This window comes from Neomonachus schauinslandi, chromosome 11 (assembly GCF_002201575.2).
Source record: "Neomonachus schauinslandi chromosome 11, ASM220157v2, whole genome shotgun sequence".
Lineage (NCBI taxonomy): Eukaryota > Metazoa > Chordata > Mammalia > Carnivora > Phocidae > Neomonachus > Neomonachus schauinslandi.
Genome location: NC_058413.1, coordinates 73,066,202 through 73,088,827, shown reverse-complemented (window position 1 = coordinate 73,088,827; position 22,626 = coordinate 73,066,202). Strand labels below are relative to the sequence as shown.

At 47.2% G+C, this 22,626-nt stretch overlaps 1 protein-coding gene across 1 annotated transcript; it reads left to right on the top strand.

Annotated features, from left to right (window-relative positions):
• The first annotated feature begins 8,463 nt into the window (after nt 1-8,463).
• GPR83 (G protein-coupled receptor 83) lies at nt 8,464-19,792 on the top strand. Its single transcript, XM_021679080.1, has 4 exons — nt 8,464-8,904; nt 13,132-13,257; nt 15,620-15,753; nt 18,813-19,792. The coding sequence occupies exons 1-4, from the start codon at nt 8,521-8,523 to the stop codon at nt 19,435-19,437; spliced, it is 1,269 nt and encodes a 422-aa protein (XP_021534755.1). The 5' UTR covers nt 8,464-8,520; the 3' UTR covers nt 19,438-19,792.
• The last annotated feature ends 2,834 nt before the right edge of the window (nt 19,793-22,626 follow it).

Sequence of the window (22,626 nt, the reverse complement as noted above, 5' to 3'; positions counted from 1 at the left end):
TGTACTATTAAGTACCCTTGATCACATCTCCTATTTAGTTTCAAAGGTTTCATGTTTATTGTATTTAAAATCAGTATTTGCTCAACTGTAAGCATATAAATGTAAATCCAGTCTACCTATTAGTGCATTTGAATTGATTACAGGGTGTATCTGGACGTGGAGCAAATTGCCAAAGGCAAAAAGCCATTGCTTAATAGGGTGAGAGGCACAACTACATTTCTGTTGGTCCTGTGACAGTCTGGAAATAGGATGCATAAAATGAAGGTATCCGTTTACATTTATTAAAATGTCTTACTATAAATACTGAAATCAATCAATCCATCTATCCATCCATCATAGACAAAAGCTCCCAATGGTTTGTCATCCCAATCTCGATATAGAGAGTTTTAGTAATGGTTTAAAGCTAGATCATGTTGTTTTTGTTTTTTTTTAATTTTTAAAAAAATTTTACGTATTTATTTGAAAGAGAGAGCACGAGTGGGAGAGGGGGAGGGAGAAGCAGATTCCCCACTGAGCAGGGAGCCTGTTTGGGGCTTGATCATGACCTCAGCTGAAGGCAGATACTTAACTGACTCAGCCACCCAGGCACCCCCAGATAATGTTTTTTTTTAATTTTTATTTTGAAATAATACTGAATTTTGTGGAAGATTTGCAAGAATAATAGAAAACTTTTTTACCTTTTACTCAGTTTACTAATTTTTAACATTTGGCATTTAAAAAATCATATATGTGTGTATATTACATACATACATATTCATATTCAGACGTGAATATGCACACACATATAAAATTTTTTTTCAGTCTTTTGAGAGTAGGTTTCAAGGAGTAATGCTCCTTTACCCCTAATACTTAATGTATATTCCCTAGGAATAAGGATATTGTCTTACATGACATCAGTACAGCTAGACTTTCAGAAAATTTAACAATGATTTAATACTTTATTTTTTTAATTTTTAAAATTTTTATTTTTTAATACTTTATAGTCCATATTCCAATTTTGTCAGTTGTCCCAATAATTTCCTTACATAGCATGATTTTCCCTCTAGTCCAGGATTTAATTTTATTTTTTTAATATGTAGAACATTTACATACTTCAGAAGTCTAACCATTCAAAATGTGCACTCAAATCTTTCTCCCTTCCCTATCCCTTTCACTCCTTTCTGCTCTACCAACTGTAGGTAAATAATTCCATTCTTTACCCTTTCTGCATTTCTTTTTGCTATAATAAGCAGTTTTGTGTATTTTTTACTTTTCCCTTCTTACCCAAAAAGTGTCTGTTTGTGTGCTCTTCCCCCCCACCCCCAATAATCTATGCTGGAAATCACTCTGTTATTTTACAAAGATCCTCTTTTTCATAGCTACATAGTATTCCATTGAGTTTAAATACCATAGTTTACACTATCATTCTCTCATATTTGGGTATTTAAGTAGTTCTGCCTATGCAGTAATACTCACCTCACATGTTAGTATTTTGACATTTTTGGAAGTATATCTCAAAGAGTAAATTCCTAGAAGTTGGAGTTACTGGGTCAAAGAGTAAATGTATATGTAGTTCTATTAAACATTGCCAAATTCTCTACCATAGAGGTGGTACCATTCTCACTGTAGTTTTAGTTTGCATTTTTGTTATTAAGAATGAAAAACTTGTAAAAACATGTTTAAGGGTCATTTTTGTATCCATTTTTGGTGAATTGCCACCAAATTCATGTGTTTTGTCCATTTTTCTAACGTTTTTAGTTCCTTTTTCTCTTTGAATTAAACAAATTTTATATTAAGGATATTAGCTCTTTGTCTAATAATGCCATTTTTTTCCAATTTGTTACTTGTATTTTGATTTTACTTACAGTATTTTTTGCAATGCACTAGTTTATTTTTAATTAGTCCTACTTTTTTTTTTTCTTTTGCCATCTGGACTTAAATAGTTAGAAAGTCTGCCTCTATACCCAAGTTATAGAGGAGTTTACTCCTACTCTTTTTTTGTATGCTTATAGTTTGAAGTCACTTGCTGCTAAGATCCTTTATTTAGCAGTTAAATTTCTAGGTGTAGTATGAGTAGTGTGGTCATCTTCCCCACACAATTTAAAGTAGATTTTATTACTGGTAAGCCCTTAATTCCAGGTTGGTAGGGATCTGACTTTTACATTTAGATCTGACTTGTTTACTTGACTGTGTATAACTCTTCCTCAGAGAAATATGATCACCATATTTCAAACACCACAGACTTCCTTGATTCCACTGCCTGCAAGCTGAATTTTCAACTGTAATTGCTAGAATTTATCTTTATTGTTATACTAACTAAAATAGAAATCAGCACAAAATTAATATGAGAAAATACAACTTTTTTTCTGGAGCTCAAAACTAATGACCTCAAGTGACAAAAAAAAAAAAAACTTCTTAAAGCACTTTTCAGGAGTGTAGGATCAACAATAGCTGTTGCTTACATCCTGTGAAAATGAGTTGCAGATCCAGTGATGCCTTCCAGAAATATAATTTTTACTTGGTATTATTAAAAAAAAAACAAAACCCAGGAAACATCTGTCCTCCCTCTATAAGATGCAGTATTAATCAAATGGTTTAGATACCATGCTTACTTTTCTTTCATTTTCTAAGGATCTGATTTGAAACAAAGCACACAGCAGAAATAAAAGAGAAGTAGAGGGGCGCCTGGGTGGCTCAGATGGTTAAGCCTCTGCCTTCGGCTCAGGTCATGATCCCGGGTCCTGGGATTGAGCCCCGCATCGGGCTCCCTGCTCCGCGGGATGTCTGCTTCTCCCCCTCCTTCCTGCTCGAGCTCTCTCTCACTATTTCTGTCTCTCTCAAATAAATTTAAAAAAAAAAAAAGAAAAAATAGCTCAATAGCAATTAACAACATAGAATTAGAGCTTGTGCTAGGAAATATGACTCAACCTGTAGGATTACAGAGAATCTCCTTGAAACATGAACTCCATGGTTCCACCTGGTAGAGGAATCCTATCTTCTCTTTGCCCCCTCAGAGATCTAATGAAGAAATCCTCATTTTAAGTTGTTAACTAGCAACAAAATCAGATATTTTCACAGAAGGTAGGTTTTACATTGAGTTTAGAAGATGAAGGTTTATATAATTTTCTATGATGAAAACTTAGATATGCCCCAGGATCCTACTAGATAGCAAAAGGAGTACCCAGAAAAATTAAGACTTGCTTCCTGGGTTATCTGACTCCAGGTCCAGTGTCTACCACAATATATACGACCATTTCCCCTGTCTGGGCACTGTGTGAGGCTCTAAGACATGACATTAGGAATAACATCATCCTGACCTGGAAGAGCTGACAGATTAGTCACAAATAGAGTATCACAAGGGAAGTGCACATCAGAGAATGGATCTCATGTTACAGGAGCACTGAGTAGATATGGCAACACAGCTTGTTCTTGGGTTGTGGAAATCAAGGGGGTCAGTGAGTCTTCACAGGAGAGAGAACACTTCAGCTAGGTCTTCAGTGAAGAGGAGTTTTTCTGGCCCTGGGATCAGAGAGAGGGTAATTCTAGACAAATAGCATCTTCGAATGCAATAGCATCATGAACTGGGGGTGGGCTGTGAAATGACCCCAAGAGTCTAACCATGGGTGAACAAATCAACAAGAAAAGGAGCAATTGTAAGAAAGTGAGGGAAGAAGAGGATATAATGAGTTTAGTTTAGAGCATGTTGAATTTTAAGTGTGGGGGGGTATTCCAAGTGGGAATGTCCAGGCAACAGTCGAATGTGTAATACCAACCTGGAGCTTTCAAGAGGTTGGTAAGTAGAGATACAGATCTTGGAGCCACTTGTGAGTGATGGTTCAACCAATGGAGATGGTTGAGATCACCCAGGGGGACATTTAATTCAAGAGGACCAGATAATGGAGGATGGCACTCTGGAGCACCAACAGTAGCTGGGAGGTCTGTGGTGGCACAGCTAATGCTACCATTTGTTGACTGTATGGATTAAACGGGCTATTATGAGTTGGCCCAATACCCACTCCACCATTTATAAAACTTTCTATGTCAAAGTGCAGAGTAAGTTCAAACCACTTATAGAAGTATTTGGAGCCACAAACTGTATGTTGGAATTTGGGTGTACTTCCTTTTACTTATCCTAAATATATCATTTTTTTAAAGATTTTATTTATTTGTCAGAGAGAGCACAAGCATGGGGAGTGGCAGGCAGAGGGAGAGGGAGAAGAAGCAGGCTCCCTCCTGAGCAAGGAGCCCAATGCTGGACTTGATCCCGGGCCCCTGGGATCATGACCTGAGCTGAAGGCAGACATTTAACCGACTGAGCCACCCAGGCGTCCCCTAAATATATCATTTTAGCCTATGGCTCCAGTGTACTGGAATATTTCCAGTGTACTTGGAAACCAATTCCAAGGGTAACATGCCCACACACTGTGTTTTTATTACATTGGGAATATATCTTAAGCCATACTTTATATTTCAGGTCTACGTGATTCATTTGTAACTAAAGTATGATGACATCCCACCTTTGCCATTAAAACAGATCAACTTGAGGGACTGTCATATGCCTGACATGATGCTAATTGTTGTTTTTTCCCTTCTGCCACTATGAGTGGCACCAGAGAAGAATTGTGGGTGTGGTGAGTTTTTAACTCAACTAGGACCTTTTCAGGAAATACCATTGGCTTTAGGGGAGAAATTGCTCACAGTACTGGGACTGTCGAGGTAGTGAGGCTCTCAAACACTTCTTTCTGAGGCCTCCGTGTGATATTATTATTATTCTTTGTCTTGTGAATGCTGGTGAGGTGATTTACTATTTTTCTTCTGTTTCAAGTCCATTTGAAAGAGTTAAACTCTCTGCTCTTTGGTATGTTTAATACGTGTGACTATTATTAGAGACAGAAATATAATTACTATTTGGCCCCTCCTGACTATACACAGTGTCCTCAGTTTTATTCAGAATGCACAAAGGAAGGAACTGTCTCATTCTGTAAGAGCAGCTCTGTGTCTTCCCAAATCATCTTCATAATAGCAAATGTAATGATACAGAATCATTAAAGTCTCTGAGGAAGGAACTTCTTTTTAAACCTTAGTCTTGATGTGGGGTGGGTGGGGGATGTTCTTCTCTCATTAAGCACTGGGCTGTTGCTATAGTTGAGGGCAAACTGGAGCCAGGAGAGCTGGGCACTGGGAACTTGGGAGGCTGAGCGGAAAGCCGAATGCCCGGGGAAGAGGAAGAAGAAGTGATTCTAGACTTTGTGCCTAACCTTGGATATTGTGAGCACCCTCCACCCCTTCGGAGCACATCAGTCCAACTTCCAACCAGAAGTACTTGCCTACCTGACGGCTGGAAGTGCAAGAGAATTCTCACACCCCAGGGAGAAGCCTTCAACCAGTGACTGACAGGAGTTAGTGGGTAGATACCCAGCTCCTGCCCACTGGTTTGGATAGCCGACATGTCTGCTTTACAACGGCTTTCCCAACAGGATGAAGATGCAGTCACACAGCAATAGCTGGCCTGACAATAGACCATTGGCCAGCTTCCCATCCTTGTCTCGATTTTCCACTCCCTTACTGGTTTTTGCCTTCACTTCCCAAATATAAACCCTTGCTCTAGAATCTTTGTCTCAGGATTTGCTTCTGTGGAAAGCTAAGAGCTAAAATACGTCACCTTGTCTTTCGGGGAGAAGGTTTCAGGCACCTGGCATAAATGCCCTCACATCTACAAGGTGGGCATGGGGAGCAAGGAATCAAAGTGAAGGCATTAGTAGGTTCTCCAGATTAGTGCACCTGTCACAGAGCACCAAGCAGGATACTTGGAAGACAGTGCCTGGAAGGCCACTGCCTACCTTTAATTCTTTTCTCTGTGCTCAGTGCTGACCAGCCTTAGCCTGCCCATTCATTCTTTCTCAACAGTGGACACAATTTGACTAAGTAGGATTCTATTCTCTGAATTACCAGCACACTCCAGCCTTGCCTCCCTGAAATGGTGCCAAGTCATCTTAGTAGAACATCAAGTCTACTCAAGCTCTTGAATTACCTGCTTACAGGCAGTCCCTTGGTTTCTTTTCTAGAGCTAAATACTTACTACTTCATCTGCCTGGCACTCCTGTCCCTTCTCGGAGGACCAGTCACATACCAGTCACACACTGCCAGGTCCATCAGCAGAATCTAAGGACAGCTGCTCGCCACCTTCTCCCCTACACAGAGTTGCTGAAAGAGTGAATGTGAAGTGAAAACTGGAGACAAGAGTGGACTCCTTTGAACTTGCTGATAAAATAATGGAGAAAGGTAGGCTCAAAGCTCCGGGAGGGGGTGAGGTCAGAGGAAGATCTTGGGTATGTTTTGTGTTTGACTTCAAGCTGAAAACTTGGCAGTCAGCCATGCTCCCTCCCTTCTGTCTCTGTCACCCTTGCACCTCCCTCCTTGCCAGCACCTTGATTCAGGTCCCACCTCTGCTCCTGGATCACTTGAACAGCCTCCAAACCTCCCGCTTCTGGCTGCAGCCCCTCTATTTCCCAGGAAGTCACTAGAGTGTTTTTTCTAAAATGCAGGCCTGATCTTGTCAGTTTTGTACTTCAGCCCTTCTATGAATTCCCAGTGCCCTCAGGAAAGCGTTCAAATCCCTCCTGCCATTGCTGAATGTGCCACAAGCGTACTCACCTCCACGTCTTTGCATGTATCATGGTTCCTTCATTATGGAATACTCCATCTTCTTCCCTCTGCCTCCTCCTCTGTGACCTGTCTCTTGCTGGTCCGTTAGGACTGAGCCAAAGTATCACTTTTCTGGGACGACTTCCCAGACTCCTTCCCACCTGGATAAGTGCACCTGTTATTTTATTATGATGACACTTAAACCATTTCCTAGCTGCTTGTTGGTAGGAGAGCTCGAACTGTATATCTGAAGTCTGAAGAGGTACAGAAACTGACATCTAACTTTCCCAGAAAAGTTCCAAAGTGAGAGATGGCTGGGGCCTCTCCTCATGCCCTTGTAAAGAAAAGACTTTGGTGGGAGGGGCCCATTCTCCAGGGTTCCCATGGGACAAAGGAGCAGGCTTTCCTCTGGGCCAAGTGGAAGTCTCAGAAGGACCCTGGGCTGGAGTCCCAGCATGGTGAGATGACAATAGACAGTCTACCTGACCTTTACCATTTGAATGGGGGTGAGGCCCACAGTTAAAAGTAGTCAACTTGTGTACTAGATGCCGCATATCTAGCACCAGAGAGCAAGGTGGTGGGCACATCTATACAGGTGTCTCTGAAAACCCCACATGCAGGAAAATGAAAGCTTTTTTTTCCTTTTAAGATATTTATTTATTTATTTATTTATTTATTTATTTATTTACTATTTTTGAGAGAGAGAGAGCACGCACAAGTGGGGTGGGGTGGGCAGAGGGAGAAGCAGATGACTCCTGGCTTGATCCCAGGACCCTGGGATCATGACCTGAGCTGAAGGCAGACACTTAATGGACTGAGCCACCCAGGTGCCCAGGAAAGGTTTTCACCACGGGCAGACAAGTTAAATAACTTGCCCAGGATTTCACAGCTAGGAAGTGACAAAGCTGTGATTTGATTCTGACTCCACAGGATGGGATCCGTGGGTGGCCGGGCTGGGGTGACTGGAGAGACTCAGTCTCTCTGGGAATGAAAACAGGTGAGCAAGATATCAAGATTTCCTGTAAAGTAGGCAGAGAACAAAAACGTGCGTAATATACCCCTTAACTACAGCTTCAAAAGCTTCTATGGCAAGAAATGGCACATAGCTATTTATCTCCTTTGATTCTTGGATCCTGTCAGCAGATTGTCCCGCTTTGAAGTTTCCTTGGAAACCGCCCCCGCCCCCGCCATTGTCTTAATACATGTGAGGAAACAAAACCTAGGAAGCCCCCCAGCAAATCTGAAGTCTGGTCCGTGAAGGGGCTTGGAAAAGCCCTGACATCTATTGCATTGCTCGCCTTGTTCCTAACGGACTGGGGATCCACCGCAGTATCGAAACCGCGCCGGGGCTGGCACTCAGACCGAAACAGGTGGAGTGCATCCCGGTCTCCGCGCAGGGAGCCGCCTGGAGCCGGCACACCCCGCTTGACAGCACGCCCGCCACAACCGCGAGGCCCCCGCGTGGGCGGCTCCCACCCGCCTGCCTGCTCCCTAGACAGTAACGAGGCTGAGGCGGGATGGAGGGGCGAGTGTGACTTCGGGAAAGAGCCCTGGAAGCCGGGCGGAGTTTTACTCCCGGCGTGGGAGCGGGCGGGTGCCGAGCGCCAGAAAGCCCGCGGGCGAGCGGGCGAGCGCGCGCGGGGACAGAGCCTCGCAAGCCCCGCGGAGTTGCGTTCCCTCAGGGGCAGCCGGCCGGGCGGGAGCGACCGCCGAGCTGGCGGAGCGGGCGCGCGTCACCGCCGAAGCCGGAGCCGGGGCAGGAGCGGGAGCCGGGGCGAGCCGCAGTGCTGCGCAGAGCCCGGCAAGTGCGGCCAGCAGCCCCGAGCGCAGCCGCGCGCCCTCCCCTCCCGGCGGACGTCGGCGCGGCGCGGGCTGGGGCGCCGGCGCTCGTGCAGGATGGGCACGCGCGGGGTGCTGCTCTGCCTGCTCCCCTTGGTGCGGGCTGCCGGGCGCCCCGAGGGCCGGGCCGACGAGCCGGGCCTGGAGGCGGCCCTGGCCGTGTCTAACGCCTCGCACTTTTTCTGGAGCAACTACACCTTCTCCGACTGGCAGAACTTTGTGGGCCGGAGGCGCTACGGGGCCGAGTCCCAGAACCCCACGGTGAAAGCCCTGCTCATCGTGGCTTACTCCTTCATCATCGTCTTCTCGCTCTTCGGCAACGTCCTGGTCTGTCATGTCATCTTCAAGAACCAGCGAATGCACTCGGCCACCAGCCTCTTCATCGTCAACCTGGCGGTCGCCGACATCATGATCACACTGCTCAACACGCCCTTCACCTTGGTGAGGCCCCGGCCCCCCGCCTGCCTCAGCGGGCGCGGCTCTGCGTCCCTCGGCCCTCCACGCCCCCGCCCGTCCCGCTCCCCGGGGCCCCTCTCCTCCGTCCGCGGAGTTCTCCTCCGGTTTTCCCGGATCCGGCTGGCTGGCCTCGCCTCCCCAGCTCCTTCCCCTCTGCCCTCCTCGCTCAAGTCTCAACTCTCTCTGTTCTGTCTCGCAGACTTTCTGTCCCTCTGCTCTGTCTCGCTCTCTCTTTGTGTCTTCATCTTTTTCCCTCCCTGTGACTGTCCTTCTGTCTCTCTCTTCCTCCGCCCCGTCTCTATCACCCCCTTTCCCTCTCCTCCTGTCCTTCTCTGTGGTTTTGTTTTTCTGTCCTCTCTCTGTCTCTTTCTCTTCTGTCTCATCACCTTCTGAGCCCAAGCTTCTGCAGCTGGGGGCACTGGGGTCAATGACTGGAGTGTCTGCAGTCATCCCGGAACGAATGACCATTTCCTATTTAATATCACTGGGCACTGGGCCTATTTGATATCAAGCAATAAATCGAAGCTCCTGGAAATGTTGGCAGAGATTGCTAAGTCACCCCCATCCCCGAAGTTCCAGCGCATTCCGTGCCCCCCGCCTCCACCACCACCCTAGGATGCTGCTTTGTGCTGCGGCTGCAACATCAAACAACTGCTAATTGTTAACAGAAACTTAAGTGCATTTTCCTAGACCACTTATTTAAATTGTGTCTCTCTTCTGTGGTTTGACAATGAGGCTGTGGTAAGAAGTGTTGGGGAAAAGATGAAGAGGTGGGCTTTGGTCCCAGGACCAGGCTAGGGGCATTTGCACATGGGTGGCAGATGTGCCCCCCCTCCCCCCAACAAGCCCTGGCTGCTTAGCATCAGTGGTGTCATTTCTGTCCCTCCGTGACTTGGGAGTGCGGTGCTCCTCAGTGGTTTGGGACTGTGAGGGCTAGGACTGAGGTTTCTGAAGCATGAGTTAACGTTTTTTTCACTTTATGGAATAACCTTATTGTCATTTGAGTTATTACCAAAGCAGTATCTGTTCGTACTTCTCTGTCTCTCTCTCTCTCTCTCACACACACACACACTCAACCAGAAATAATAGAGAAGCCAAAAGAAGAAGGTGAACTCCCACAAGTCCATCCACTTGTGTGAACATCCTTCCAAACCTCACATTTTAAAACTACATTCTCTCTTTTGTCCTCGTTTATGAGAACATTGCATTTTGCAGATGAGGAAACTAAGGCACAGAGGTTCAATCCCTTGTCCAAGGTCATTTAGCTAGTAATTGGCAGAGACAGGGTAAGAATTACTTTTCTGACTCAAGTCCAGAGGTCTGTCCACTAAGCCACCGAACCTGGGGGTGGCAGGTGAGAAGGGCTTCTTGGGCCATGTTAAGCTTCCACTACTCCAAACCATGGACTTTTCCTGCTCGCCGGCCCACTTATATCTAACCCAGTCCTGGCTACTCAGAATCCTCTCGTTACTAGCCAAGGACATCCCCATCCCCTACCCCCTGTTACCTTGAAGCACAAGAGAGAGTATCTCTGGTTCCCCTTGGCTCCCCCCCACCCCCACCCCCTTGGCTTCTATCCTGATAGTCTGCAATGTGGGTGGAGGAGAGGGTTGTTGGGCTGGGCCATCCAGGATGAGAACTGGCCCCAGGGCATGGCCCCTGGGCTGCTCTGCCCAGAGCAGGATGCAAAATTAAATCTTCAGCAGACACAAGGGGGTGGAGGAGAGAAGCCATGGACCCCAGACTAGACTAACTGAGACCTGACATGTCCTGCCTTGGATGATCTCTTGCAAGAGAGAAAAGTGGCAGGGTCCTGAGAACCCAGAATGCCTTTGAGATAATCCAGCGCAGCTTGGCCTTGAACCTGACCAGTGTAACTGCCCCAATCTAAACTCTTGCCAGAGCTTACAAGGTCCTGGCAAGCAGGGAGGATGAAAGGGTTGGGGGGAGGGTCTTCTAAGGTAAGGCATCCTGTCTTCCAGCTAGTTGGTGACAATGTTTTTCCTCCCTGGTTTCCTTTCCTGTCCACTTTACACATGACAGCTCTAGTTGTGGAGAGAAATGCAAACAGTACTTGGAATTCCCATGGCAGAGGCATACACAGAGTGTGATGGAGCCTGGAGGAGAGAATCATTTATTCTGTCCTGCCAGAGTCCCAGGAGAGGGTCAAAGGAGACTGTACAAAGAACAAGACATTTCAAAGGGGCCTGGAAGGGCAGGAGTTTCCCAGGTTGAGGTGAAGGTTCCATGCAGATAGAGGAAAGGGGAGATCAAAGGCAAAGGGCATCAAGGCTCATGGTGTGTCTGGGGGGATGTTGAATGGCTCAGTGGAGCTGGAACAGTGAGGTAGAAAGCACAGTGGGGGGTGTGCTGTGGTGGGGGGGTGGGTAGCTGGAGACAAGCAGAGTGGGCCAGAAAGGAAGACTGGGGCCAGCTTGAGAATGGGCCTGGATACTCTGGAGGCATCTGGCTCTGTCCCCAGGGCCAGGATGATGTGAAGCAGGAAGGTGACAATAATCTGATTTTTAGTTAAGAAAATACCATCAGCAGTGTGAAGGCTGAATTGCAAGTGGGACAAGACTGGAGGACAGGGGAAGCTGCTAGGAGGCTGTAAACGGTCCAGGCGAGAAATGATGGGGCACTCCATGAGGGCCATGGCTTTGGGACTGGAGAAGAGGAAATGGATCTGAAAGCCATTGAGAGGCAGCCCTGGTTGGCTCTGTACCGTACTGAATGTGGGAGGTGAGAAGTAGGAGTTGCTAAAGATGTCTAGCTCCATAATGTTAATGGACTGCTCAGAAGCCTCATAGGGCTGCTACCTGCCAACCCCACAGAGTAAAGCTACAGTCTACTGTCCGAGTGTCATAATCCGGCCACTCTCGTCGTCCCTCATGACTCTCTTCCACATACTCCCGCTAAACCGTCCCACTGCTTATTCCTCAAACAGGGCCTGGGATTTCTGACTTCGTACTACCACAGGTACAAAGGCTACGGACTCGTAAAGCTCATCTCAGGTGTCTCTTATGTCATAACGAGGGTAGTTAATCGAGTTAAGTGCTTCCTCTGTACAAAGCACTGCTCTACCTTCTTTTCACGTGTTATCTCTTGTTTGATTTTCCTAACAACGGTTAGCCCATTTTACCCACAAGGACAGTGACTCTCGTTAAGCCTAAGAGCCTTGCCCGAGGTGACAGTCGTAAGAGGCAAATACTCTGCTATAAATCACTACATGATACTCTTTCTGTCCAACTGACTTGCTTGGTTTCTTTCTGTATCATTTTTCCTCTCTATCTCAGCCCCCTCCCACCCTGCCTTGTGGCCCTGATGCCTCTGTTCCGGCCTTCTGCGGGGCACTGAATACTTCCCTTCTTGCATCCTGAGATACCTGAGTCCACGTCCCAGACTCCTTCGGAATCAGCGCTTGATCTTTCTTGGGCATGGGGCATCACTCAGGAGCGGCTCGAGCGCTGAGGGAGTGAGCAGGCAGCCATGGGTGATGTGGGATGAGGCCTAGGCCTGCTCCTAGGGCCCCACGCAGTCCTGGAGCTTGTCTTCTCCTTGCCCTGCCCACCCCTCTCCAGGCTCCTCAGTCCCCTTCCCAGATGAAATTGCAAGGTTTGCTTAGTCAACATTAGAGAACCCAGCCCCCACGCTGTGTTGTGATTTTTCAGATGTGTGTCTCCCATTAAGTCTGAACTCATGTGGGCTAAGAATGGGTTTTATTGTTACCAGAAAAATAGCTACTATTTATTTCTGATAATACCTTTCTACCAGTCTGCCAGACATGGAATTCTACCCTTTATAGACTTTTTAAAACCTAATCCTTACAATAAGCCTACAAGGTAGAGATTTTTAAGCCTCGTTTTGCAAATAAGGAAACTGAGGTTCAGAGAGATTTTATACCTCACCCCAGGTCACACAGCTAGAAACTAGTAGAGGCTGCAAGTCCAAGTCCAAAGCCCATGGATTCCCACACTCTCCTGGCACCTAAGAGGGCTTAGCCCCAGCAATATGATCAGGTTTTGTTGAATCGAGTGATTGAAAATCAGTCATGCCAGAGAAAATCATGTGTGACCCACAGTTGAGTAGTATAGAATGGAAGAAGGGAGGGGCTGGAAGAAGCCTCCTGAGGGTTGCTCCTCAGAGGCCACAAGGGGTGGGTGTCAGAGTCAAGGCCTGTTTGTCTTCTGACCTCTGTGGGCTGGTTTCCAGGTCCGCTTTGTGAACAGCACATGGGTGTTCGGGAAGGGCATGTGCCATGTCAGCCGCTTTGCCCAGTACTGCTCGCTGCACGTCTCAGCACTGACGCTGACAGCCATTGCTGTTGACCGCCACCAGGTGAGGGCACTTACCCCCAACACCCTGTCCTTCCCCCTCTGGCTTTGCTTCTCAGGGAACTGCAGGGCCCCTCACGACAGTGTTTTAGCACATTTTTCAATAAGTGTATTTGTCTTCTTATTGACCAGTATGAGCACTTAGACTAGGCATTTTAAAACATGTGTGCTAAGTGCTACAAAAAAACCATTATTCCCAGTTTGTTGTTCCAACAAAAGCTCGTTGCATTGGTGGTTCAGTGGTAGAATTCTCTCCTGCCAACAAAGGCTCATTGCTTCCATTTTGTGCCTCAGAAATTAATGAGCTTGTTTTGGGGGTTGAAAAGCAAACCTGAAAGTCACACATGAAAAGAGATTGGCAAATCATTGCAGGGCAGAGACAAGGGAGATGGATATTCCCTGGTCCCAGTTGTTGAGGAGGAAGACAAGCTAGGGTGTCCAGGTGGCAGGAGTAGGCCTCAGGGTAGGGCAGGAAGGCCCTCTCACTGTCCTGCCCCATCAGACGCACATGGGTGGATATGGTAAACAAAACCAAAAGGGCCTAGGGGTGCCTATCCTGGAGGAGGGTGGCTCCATGGCAAGTACCTTGCACATGCTAACCCAGTAAATCCATGTTGCATCCTTAAGTCCGTGCTGAATCAAGGAGTGGAAGCTAAGGAAAGTGCATGAGTAGCTTTCCCAAGATCACCTGCCTGGTGAATGATGAAGCTAGGATTAGCACTGAGGTCTGTCTGGCTTCAAGCCTCTGCTCTGATCACTAGACCCCCCTATTCTGAGAAGGCTCAGAGGCATCTACAAGGCCAATATCATAAGGACCACCAGGACAAAGAGAGGGTAGGATTTATTCTGAGTAGCTCCAAGAGGTGCGAACAAAGACCAAGGGAGAGGAGGCTTCAAAGATGTAGATTCAAAGATGCAACTCATATGAGAGAATTTTCTAACAGATCAAAGCTGCCTGGGGAGGTAAGGAGTTTCATTTCACTGGCCATTTTTAAGCAAGGCTGTATGACACTTGATAAGGATGTTTTAGAGGACATTCATCATCTGGTAGGGAATTGGGCTTGGCAAACTATGAGATTTCTTTAGCTCTGAAATGCCATCATTTTGGCATTTATATTGCAGATGCTTTGGGCAAAGTCTGAAAAGGCGGCATACAAATATTTTTCTGCCTTTTCTTAACCTTCTTCCCTAATTCAACAAGAGGGACTCTGAATTGCCTTTACCTGGCCCATGCTTACCCCCATTTAACATAGCTAAGTGACAGTTGACCCTTGGGCCAAAGGTGGGTTGGTCTGAGGAACAAGGGGATAAGTCTTGCCCACATTGACCCCGTTGCTGTGACATAAACCCCAAAAATGGGGCCTTGTCCCAAAGCCAGTGAAATCTTTGAGTGATGTCCGGACCTCTGATCCAGGCTCTCACTTCCTTCAGCAACCTGAATAACGAGAGAGCGTGAGGGGCAAAGATGACAAAATCCAGAAGGGGTATGTGCTAAGCAGCTTCTAAAGCCTAGTCACTTCCTCCCGTTAAACCTAGAAAAAAACTGGAGAAAAATTTGGGGGGACACAGCCAGAATGTCCACTGTGTCCTGGGATGACATCCTCAAGTGGTGGCAGCTCTTTATGACCTCTCCCCCTGACCTTGGATTCACCTGTCTCAGGATGCCTTCATCAAGAAATAATGCCCCTAGTCTTAAAATGAGGATGCCATGAAATTCCCAAGTCTTGATTTAAACCTTTTAGGAGAATGGATTGTCATACTGTAGCAATTCCAGGATGCTTTTCAGCCCAAAGCCTGCAACACGGGCTTTACTAGGGGCATGGGAAAACCGGACCCCACTGCAATTTTAGCAATAAATGCAATAATTTAAATAAACGAATAAAGAATTGTATCACCAGTGTTGTGACTCCCCAGATAAATGTCAGTTTAACTTCCCATGACAGGTGGGGAGAGTCTCCTCTCCATGTTTGTCACCTCAGACCCTCTCAGAGCTCTCCATAACCTAAGGGGTCCAGAATCATGGGGGGCAGGGCCCGATCAGATCCCAAGATGGAGGCCAACCATGGTTTGTCCCTCTGCTGGCCTTGTGGGTGTCACGCAGGCAGACCTCCTACTCCACCCCTGCCCCGTCCCCTCACTGGCCCCTGGTTCTGCCACATATGAGCTGCAAGAGGCCTCTGAGTCCAGACGACACCCTGGAGGGGGGCTGTGGGGGTGGGGCAGCCCAGGGGCTTCATCCTGAATGAAGGGTGCCTCTTTATAAATAGGACCCGCCTGCTTACTGCCACACAGGAGCGGCTTCTGTCGGGATTCCATCTGCTTCTGAACTGCTTCAGCCAGTGATGCACACCTTGCTTGTTTTCCAGGTCATCATGCATCCGTTAAAACCCCGGATCTCCATCACGAAAGGCGTCATCTACATCACAGTTATCTGGACCATGGCCACGTTCTTTTCGCTCCCACACGCCATCTGCCAGAAATTATTTACCTTCAAGTACAGGTGAGTTGACTAGTAAGGAGTAGCCTGGGGCCTCCCAGGCCCTTGACGGAGGGAAGTCGGAGCCCTCTCTGCCTCTGAGTTACCCAGTGCCCGCTGCACCTGCCTGTTCCCTCTGTCTGTCTCCCGTCCTCTTGCCCCTGAGCCCCGAGGCTTATCTGCCACATTCCTTCCGCTCTTTCTCCGCTTTTCCTCTCAACCACTTTAGCTCCCTGCTTGTCCTCCACCCAGTTTGTCTGCAAGGTCAAGGCAGGAGCGAGCAGCAGCTTTCACCGGGAACATGTACTTACACGGACGGCCACCCAGACCGAGATTCAAAATCGCGCAGGCCTTGTCTAAAGTGGCGATGTTCAAATTCCATCACCCAGCCTGCAAACGGAACATGCCCGTGTCTGTGTGTCCGAGGCACGAAGCTCCACTTCCCCTACCTCCCTTTCAGGCTTCTTTGTCATATGCTCTCACAGAACGAGAATGTCTTTCAAAGCACTTCATGTTTTTTTTAATTTAAACACTTGTGTGTACTACTAGTTCATCGAAGGTGCTCTCCCCAGCTAGACTATGAGGCTGGGGAGAGTTGGCGCCATTTCTGATTCTGCTACCTTGGTGTCCCCGAGCACCTAACTTACTGTCTCCACATAACAAGCCCTCAATACATAATTACTTACTTACTGAATAAATGAATGGATGAATGAATGAGCTTCGAGTGATTTTCATCAGTTCACAGTTGTTTTCGATGAGGTTCCTTAGAAACAGACCCTGGGATACATATCGTGCTTTGTGATTTTAAGGAAGTGCTCCTCCGGGTCATGGCTGAGGGAGCGGGGACGCAGGATAGCAAGGGGAAGGGAGTCCAAGGGAAGGTGCAGTTTAGGGGTTGGAGGGATGTCAGGGGTAGCTACAGCCAGTTGCAGGGGGGCTCTAGAGCAAAGATAACATAGAGTTTGTGCAGCCTTGAGGCAAGGGAGCTGGGCTTTCATATTCCAGGCTTCCCTGGGGAAAATGGAAACTCCCAGCCCCTTTTGGCTCTTAGGGGATCTGTAGGAAATGATTCCAGTGACCCCTGAAGCTAGGCACCTACAAGATCGCAGGGTTGGCCGGGGGGCTAGTGGCCTGGCACTCCAGATCAGTGAAGGGGATATGAGGGGATCGAGGGGGTTGCAGTGTTGGTGTCCCACAGTAGCCGTGTACTGCTCGTCCTGAACCGTGCACTTAAAAACACACATTTCTGTGACACAGGCAGGGTCAGGAGACTAAGCTCTAAAGGCCGGTTACAGCTACAGTTGACCCTTGAACAACACTCATTTGAATGGTGTGGGTCGACTTCTATGTGGATTTTTGCAGTTAATACAGCCCCGCACTGTAAATGTATTTTCTCTTCCTTCTGATTTTAATAACATTCTTTTTTCCTTACTTTATTGGAAGAATACAAATATATAATACATGTACAAAATATGTGTTAATCAACCATTCAGGTTTTCAGTATGGCTTTCGGTGACTAGTAGGTGATTGGTAGTTAAATTTGGGGGGAGTCAAAAGTCATCCATGGGTTTTCAGCTGTGCAGGGGTCAGTACCCCTAACCTCGATGTTGCTCAAGGGTCAACTGTAATTTATAAGGGCTCTCTCCCCAAATTCTACAATATTGAAATGAATCACATATCTAATTCCCCTAGCACTCAGACTCCCATCTGCCTTCACACGTGGGGAGCTGGGGTTTTTTTCTCCTGCTAACAAAAGCAAAGAGAATTCTCTCTCTTTCAGTAGTGATGGCCACCAGCACATATGACAAGAGCAACAAGCCACATGGTGTGAGGAGAAAACAGCCATTTTGAGTTGCTGCTCAGACGTTTTATAATATGACAACCCCATTCACACCCACAGTCTGGACATTTAGATTAGGACACAGGGTTAGGATTCCCACCACAAGTTCCTGCCTTGTTTTTCCCGGGTCACCTTTTAAAAGGACCACTCAGAGTTGAGGCTGTGAAAAATTAGTGACCCGCCCCAACCACCTTCCACGCAAGAGGTGCTTGCAACCCTGCTCTCTGTCTCCTGCTTGCTCATGACCTGGGACAGAGGACTGTCCTTCCCCCAGCATCTTGTGCCTCCATTCTGGGATTTGTAAGTAATAAATCTTGGGACTTTGTTTCCTTTGTGTGAGTGTATTGAAACTGTGCCTTCCATCAAAATGACCCTAGGGTTTTCACTTCCCCAAAGTGGGAGCTTGGATGCCAAGGGAGGTACTTGCCAACCCTGCCTGGGGACTCAGCCCTCCTCATTCAGCAGGTCATAATCTGCAGTCTTAACACACCAGCTCTGGGGGTTCCTCAAAGAGGAACCAGGTGCATTCCATAGAAAATAAATACTTGTTATATGAATGGCTGAAGGTATGTTAGTTTAGGCTTTCCCATTCACATTCTTTTTTTTTTTTTTTAAGATTTTATTTATTTATTCATGAGAGACACAGAGAGGCAGAGGCAGAGGGAGAAGCAGGCTCCCCAAGGAGCAGGGAGCCCGATGCGGGCCTTGATCCTACGACCCCAGGATCATGACCTGAGCTGAAGGCAGATGGTTAACCAACTGAGCCACCCAGGTGCCCCCCACTCACATTCTTAAGACCCACCATTTCTTTGGCCCACTCCTTAATTCCCCTCTGGAATGGGAGTAGGTAGTAACATGAGGAATTCCAAGATTTCCTGAGCACATTGTGCTCTCAGGTTGAGTTAGTTCTAAGGCTAGGAATACCAGTGTTGGCATTCATTCACTGAACAAATATTTACCGGGTCTCTGTTATAGGCCAAGAATAATGTAAGGTTAAGAGGACACAGAGAGAACAGGTGTTTTCCTTATCTTTATAGAACTCCCAACCTAGTGGAGAGCCAGAAATATATCAAATAATTACTCTATAGCAAAAGCACTCTAAGGGATGTGCCCAATGGGGAGAAAGGCCAGTGCTTCTTGGGATGAGGCCTTTCCACACTAATGGCACACCCTCCTCTTTCTTTCTCTCTCTCTGCCTCTCTCTGTTTCTCGCTCTCTCTCTCCCTCTCTCCCCTGCCACCAGTGAGGACATTGTCCGCTCCCTGTGCCTGCCAGACTTCCCTGAGCCAGCTGACCTCTTCTGGAAGTACCTGGACTTGGCCACCTTCATCCTGCTTTACATCCTCCCCCTCCTCATCATCTCCGTGGCCTACACCCGAGTGGCCAAGAAGCTATGGTTGTGCAACACAATCGGGGATGTGACCACAGAACAGTACCTGGCCCTACGGCGTAAGAAGAAGAAGACCATCAAGATGCTGATGCTGGTGGTGGTCCTCTTTGCCCTCTGCTGGTTCCCCCTCAACTGCTATGTCCTCCTCCTGTCCAGCAAGGTCATCCACACCAACAATGCCCTCTACTTCGCTTTCCACTGGTTTGCCATGAGCAGCACTTGCTACAACCCCTTCATCTACTGCTGGCTCAACGAGAACTTCAGGGTTGAGCTGAAGGCATTACTGAGCATGTGCCAAAGGCTGCCCAAGCCCCAGGAGGAAAGGCCACCCTCCCCAGTTCCTTCCTTCAGGGTGGCCTGGACAGAGAAGAGCAATGGCCGGAGGGCTCCACTAGCCAACAACCTCCTGCCCTCCTCCCAACTCCAGTCTGGGAAGACAGACCTGTCTTCTGTGGAGCCCATTGTGGCAGTGAGTTAGACGGGGGTCTGGGGTTGGGCGGTGAGAGGCGGGGGGGGGCTGTCTCCAGCCGAGGTTGGGAAAGGGCCTGAGGACAGAACCTGGAAAAAAGCCTGTCCTCTCACACATGACCTTCACAGTGCTTGAAACAAGGTCCTACAGAAGCCATGGGACCCGTGATTTTCTAGGAAATGCTGTCTAGCCTCCTACCCCATTTGATGTGAAAACTAAAAGACAACTACCAATTAGACACATGTTTATGAATTCCTGTCTAAGAAATGCTGCAAGGCATATCACCCTGGTTCCCTGAGCCAGAGAAACCAGGACAGCTTCAGCCCACATGAGGGCTGAGTCAGCCCTCTGCCTAACAACCCTCTCTGCCACCAAACATTCATAAAGGACACCTGAGTCATCCTGGGGATGTGGCTGACCCAGATGCGCCAAACTCCACTTGAACAAGATTCATTGGCCAGTGAAAGGTGAGTGAGCCACAGCTGACATGGAGGGGTTTTTTTGGCCTCACTTTCTGATGTCCTGGGCCAGGATGAATCACAACAGTGTGGCGGCTGGCAGGATAGATGACAAGAAAGGACCAATTCAATTCCCTTAAAACAAAGAGGAATTATTGAGTTCTCCTAAAGAAGAATTATTATTAAAACTTGGGAAAATTTAGAAAAGCACAAAGAAGAAAACAAAAATCACCCCCTTCTGTCACCAATGGTGATGAGTTTTGTTAATACGCTGTGGATTTATTTGCAGCTTTTTCCTTTGCGTGCGTGTGTGTGCACACTCTTCCTTCCATTCTGAATTACACTTTTCCACGTAGAGATAAGCAAGAAACAGGGCATAACAGAGAACTTCTGAGCACTTCTCCCAGGAGTAGTGTACACCGAAGAGTTGAAAGAAGAGGTGGGAGAGGAACCCAAGGAGAAGGCTGTCATGGAGCCAACAGACTGCCCTCATCTCATAACCAGTGGTAGGAAAGGTCTGGATGAAGTACCTTTTCTCCGATGGCAGCCATCGTGATGAGCCAGGGAACAAAACTCATCCAGGAGGCATAATTCCTTCTCTCCTGCACTCACATGGAACAAGTGCTGGTAAAACGTTGCCTTGCCTTTACAGGAGATGATGGAGCAGGCTCTCCAACATGCCGGAAATAATTGCACTTAGACACTTCAAATCCTCCCAAGCTGTCTAGACAGGCCACTTCTCTGTATTGTCTGAATAATAAGGCTTCTTCATGCCAGTTCCCCAAAGACGACTTACTTGTCAACATCACCCAGCTCACATGTCACCTTCAGAAACCTATGACATCATCATAGTCCTTAAGGACTCAACATGCCAGAGAAATCTCATACCAGAGACTGAGTGTTTTCGTCACCTTCCGTCTGGTCCTGGGTGACTCACTGTGTCACCCAGGAGACATAGGCAGAATAGAACTTAATTCACCCACCCTAAACAATTGCCAATCTCACACTGGTTTTGGGTTTCTTTCTAGCACCAGATAGATCTTGAAAGCAAACATGGATATGGAGCTGAATGGAAGACTGAGGTTTGGGGAGAAGGGCTTTGTCCAAGGTTCACTTAGATCTCCTGACTATTCATTGAAACTGAACTTGGTCATATCATCTGCTTTCCTATAATGAACCATGGGGGTTCATTATCCTATTCTATTTATGAGAATGTTTGAAATGTTTGACTTTCATGGGACAGAGAGGCTTCTAAGCCCATAGGGATCCCAAGATGGATTTTTCAGGCCAAATGGCTTCCAGGCCTGTGCCTACTGTCTCTGCGGTGTCAAGAAGTAGCTAATTGTTTCATCTTAATGCTGCCATGAAAATTCTTTGAACCAGACACAGAACAGACAGGAGGACTACAAATAATTTGTCCTGCTCTGGAATCATGGGAAAAGTGAAGCTTTTCCTTCCTGAGGACATCTAGAAATACTACCAAGTCAGAGGAGACCCTTCTCTGCAGGGGAAGACCCACAGATGGCCCATTAGGTCTAGGTCTCCTGTCAGTACCTTGTCTTCCCCATTCCCCTTGTTCTCTGTGTGCCTCAGAGCCAAAAGCAATTTGTATTTGTGAATGTGAAAGTTATTAAACTTGAGTCTTTCCAGTGTGTCATAATGAGTACTCTACTATCAATGCTCCAGTCTCAATAAAATATATTTTCGATGCAGGGACTATGCTTCTTGAACTTCTGATTAAACCACAGTTTGTAGCCTTTAAAATGGGGGTCCATGTGGATCACAAAGAGAACATGAAGACCATCTGTCCACACCCCTGCGTGTTACAACTGAGGAAGCGCAAACATGCTTTGGCTAGGGTAAATGGCCAGCTGGAAAGCTCTGATTTCAGTCTAGTTCTTCTTCCATTGAGCTGGCTGCCATATCCCCTCTTTTGTGAGGACCCAGGACTCTACCTGTGAGTCCTTGGTGATTTGGGAAGAGACAGAGCTGCCACTGGAGCCTCGGGATTGGATTCCCCACCCACAGTGTGCAATGGATGCCACGTTCCCGCATTGGCCAGGATTTCTGCCTCTTTGGGCCTGGGCTCCCCTTGTCCTACCAGGTAAGCTGGGTAGGGGCCTTTGTGGTATACATAGTTACTCTGATGCCACCCAGGGCCCAGGAAATCAGTGTCACATAATTTTATAGAAGGTTATATATAGGGGTAATTTACTGAGCCTAGGTAGGGGAAGACTTGAAAGAAAAATGAAAGGCATAGGAAAAGGAGAAGGGTAGTAAGATTTGCTGACACCTAATATGAGAGATGCTATGCTAAATGCTTCTCAGCTCATGATCTCATTCACCCTCGCAGCAATCCTCCAGGGTGGGTATTATCATTTCTACATTGCAGTTGAGGAGACTGAGGCTCAGCTATAGAGCACACAGCAAAACTGGGGAAATGCTACCTTCTTGGAAATTAGATTTTGAGAAGGCATGTAGAGAAAGAATCTTGATTTGTTTTTAATTCAACGTTCTACAAATTTCCTTGATTGTGAGACACTTTTGGGGTAAAACCTGTTAACCGTCCTAAAAATAAGTGCTTGAGTTACACGTTTTGGGAAATGCATGACTAGGTAGACCCCGTGGCCAATGAGTCCATGGCTCTAATACAGTAGAACTCAATTCTGGTTAGAAACATCTTCCAAACAGACCGTAAGTGACTTCCAGATTGCTGGTGCCCTGCTTGACTGACCATGGT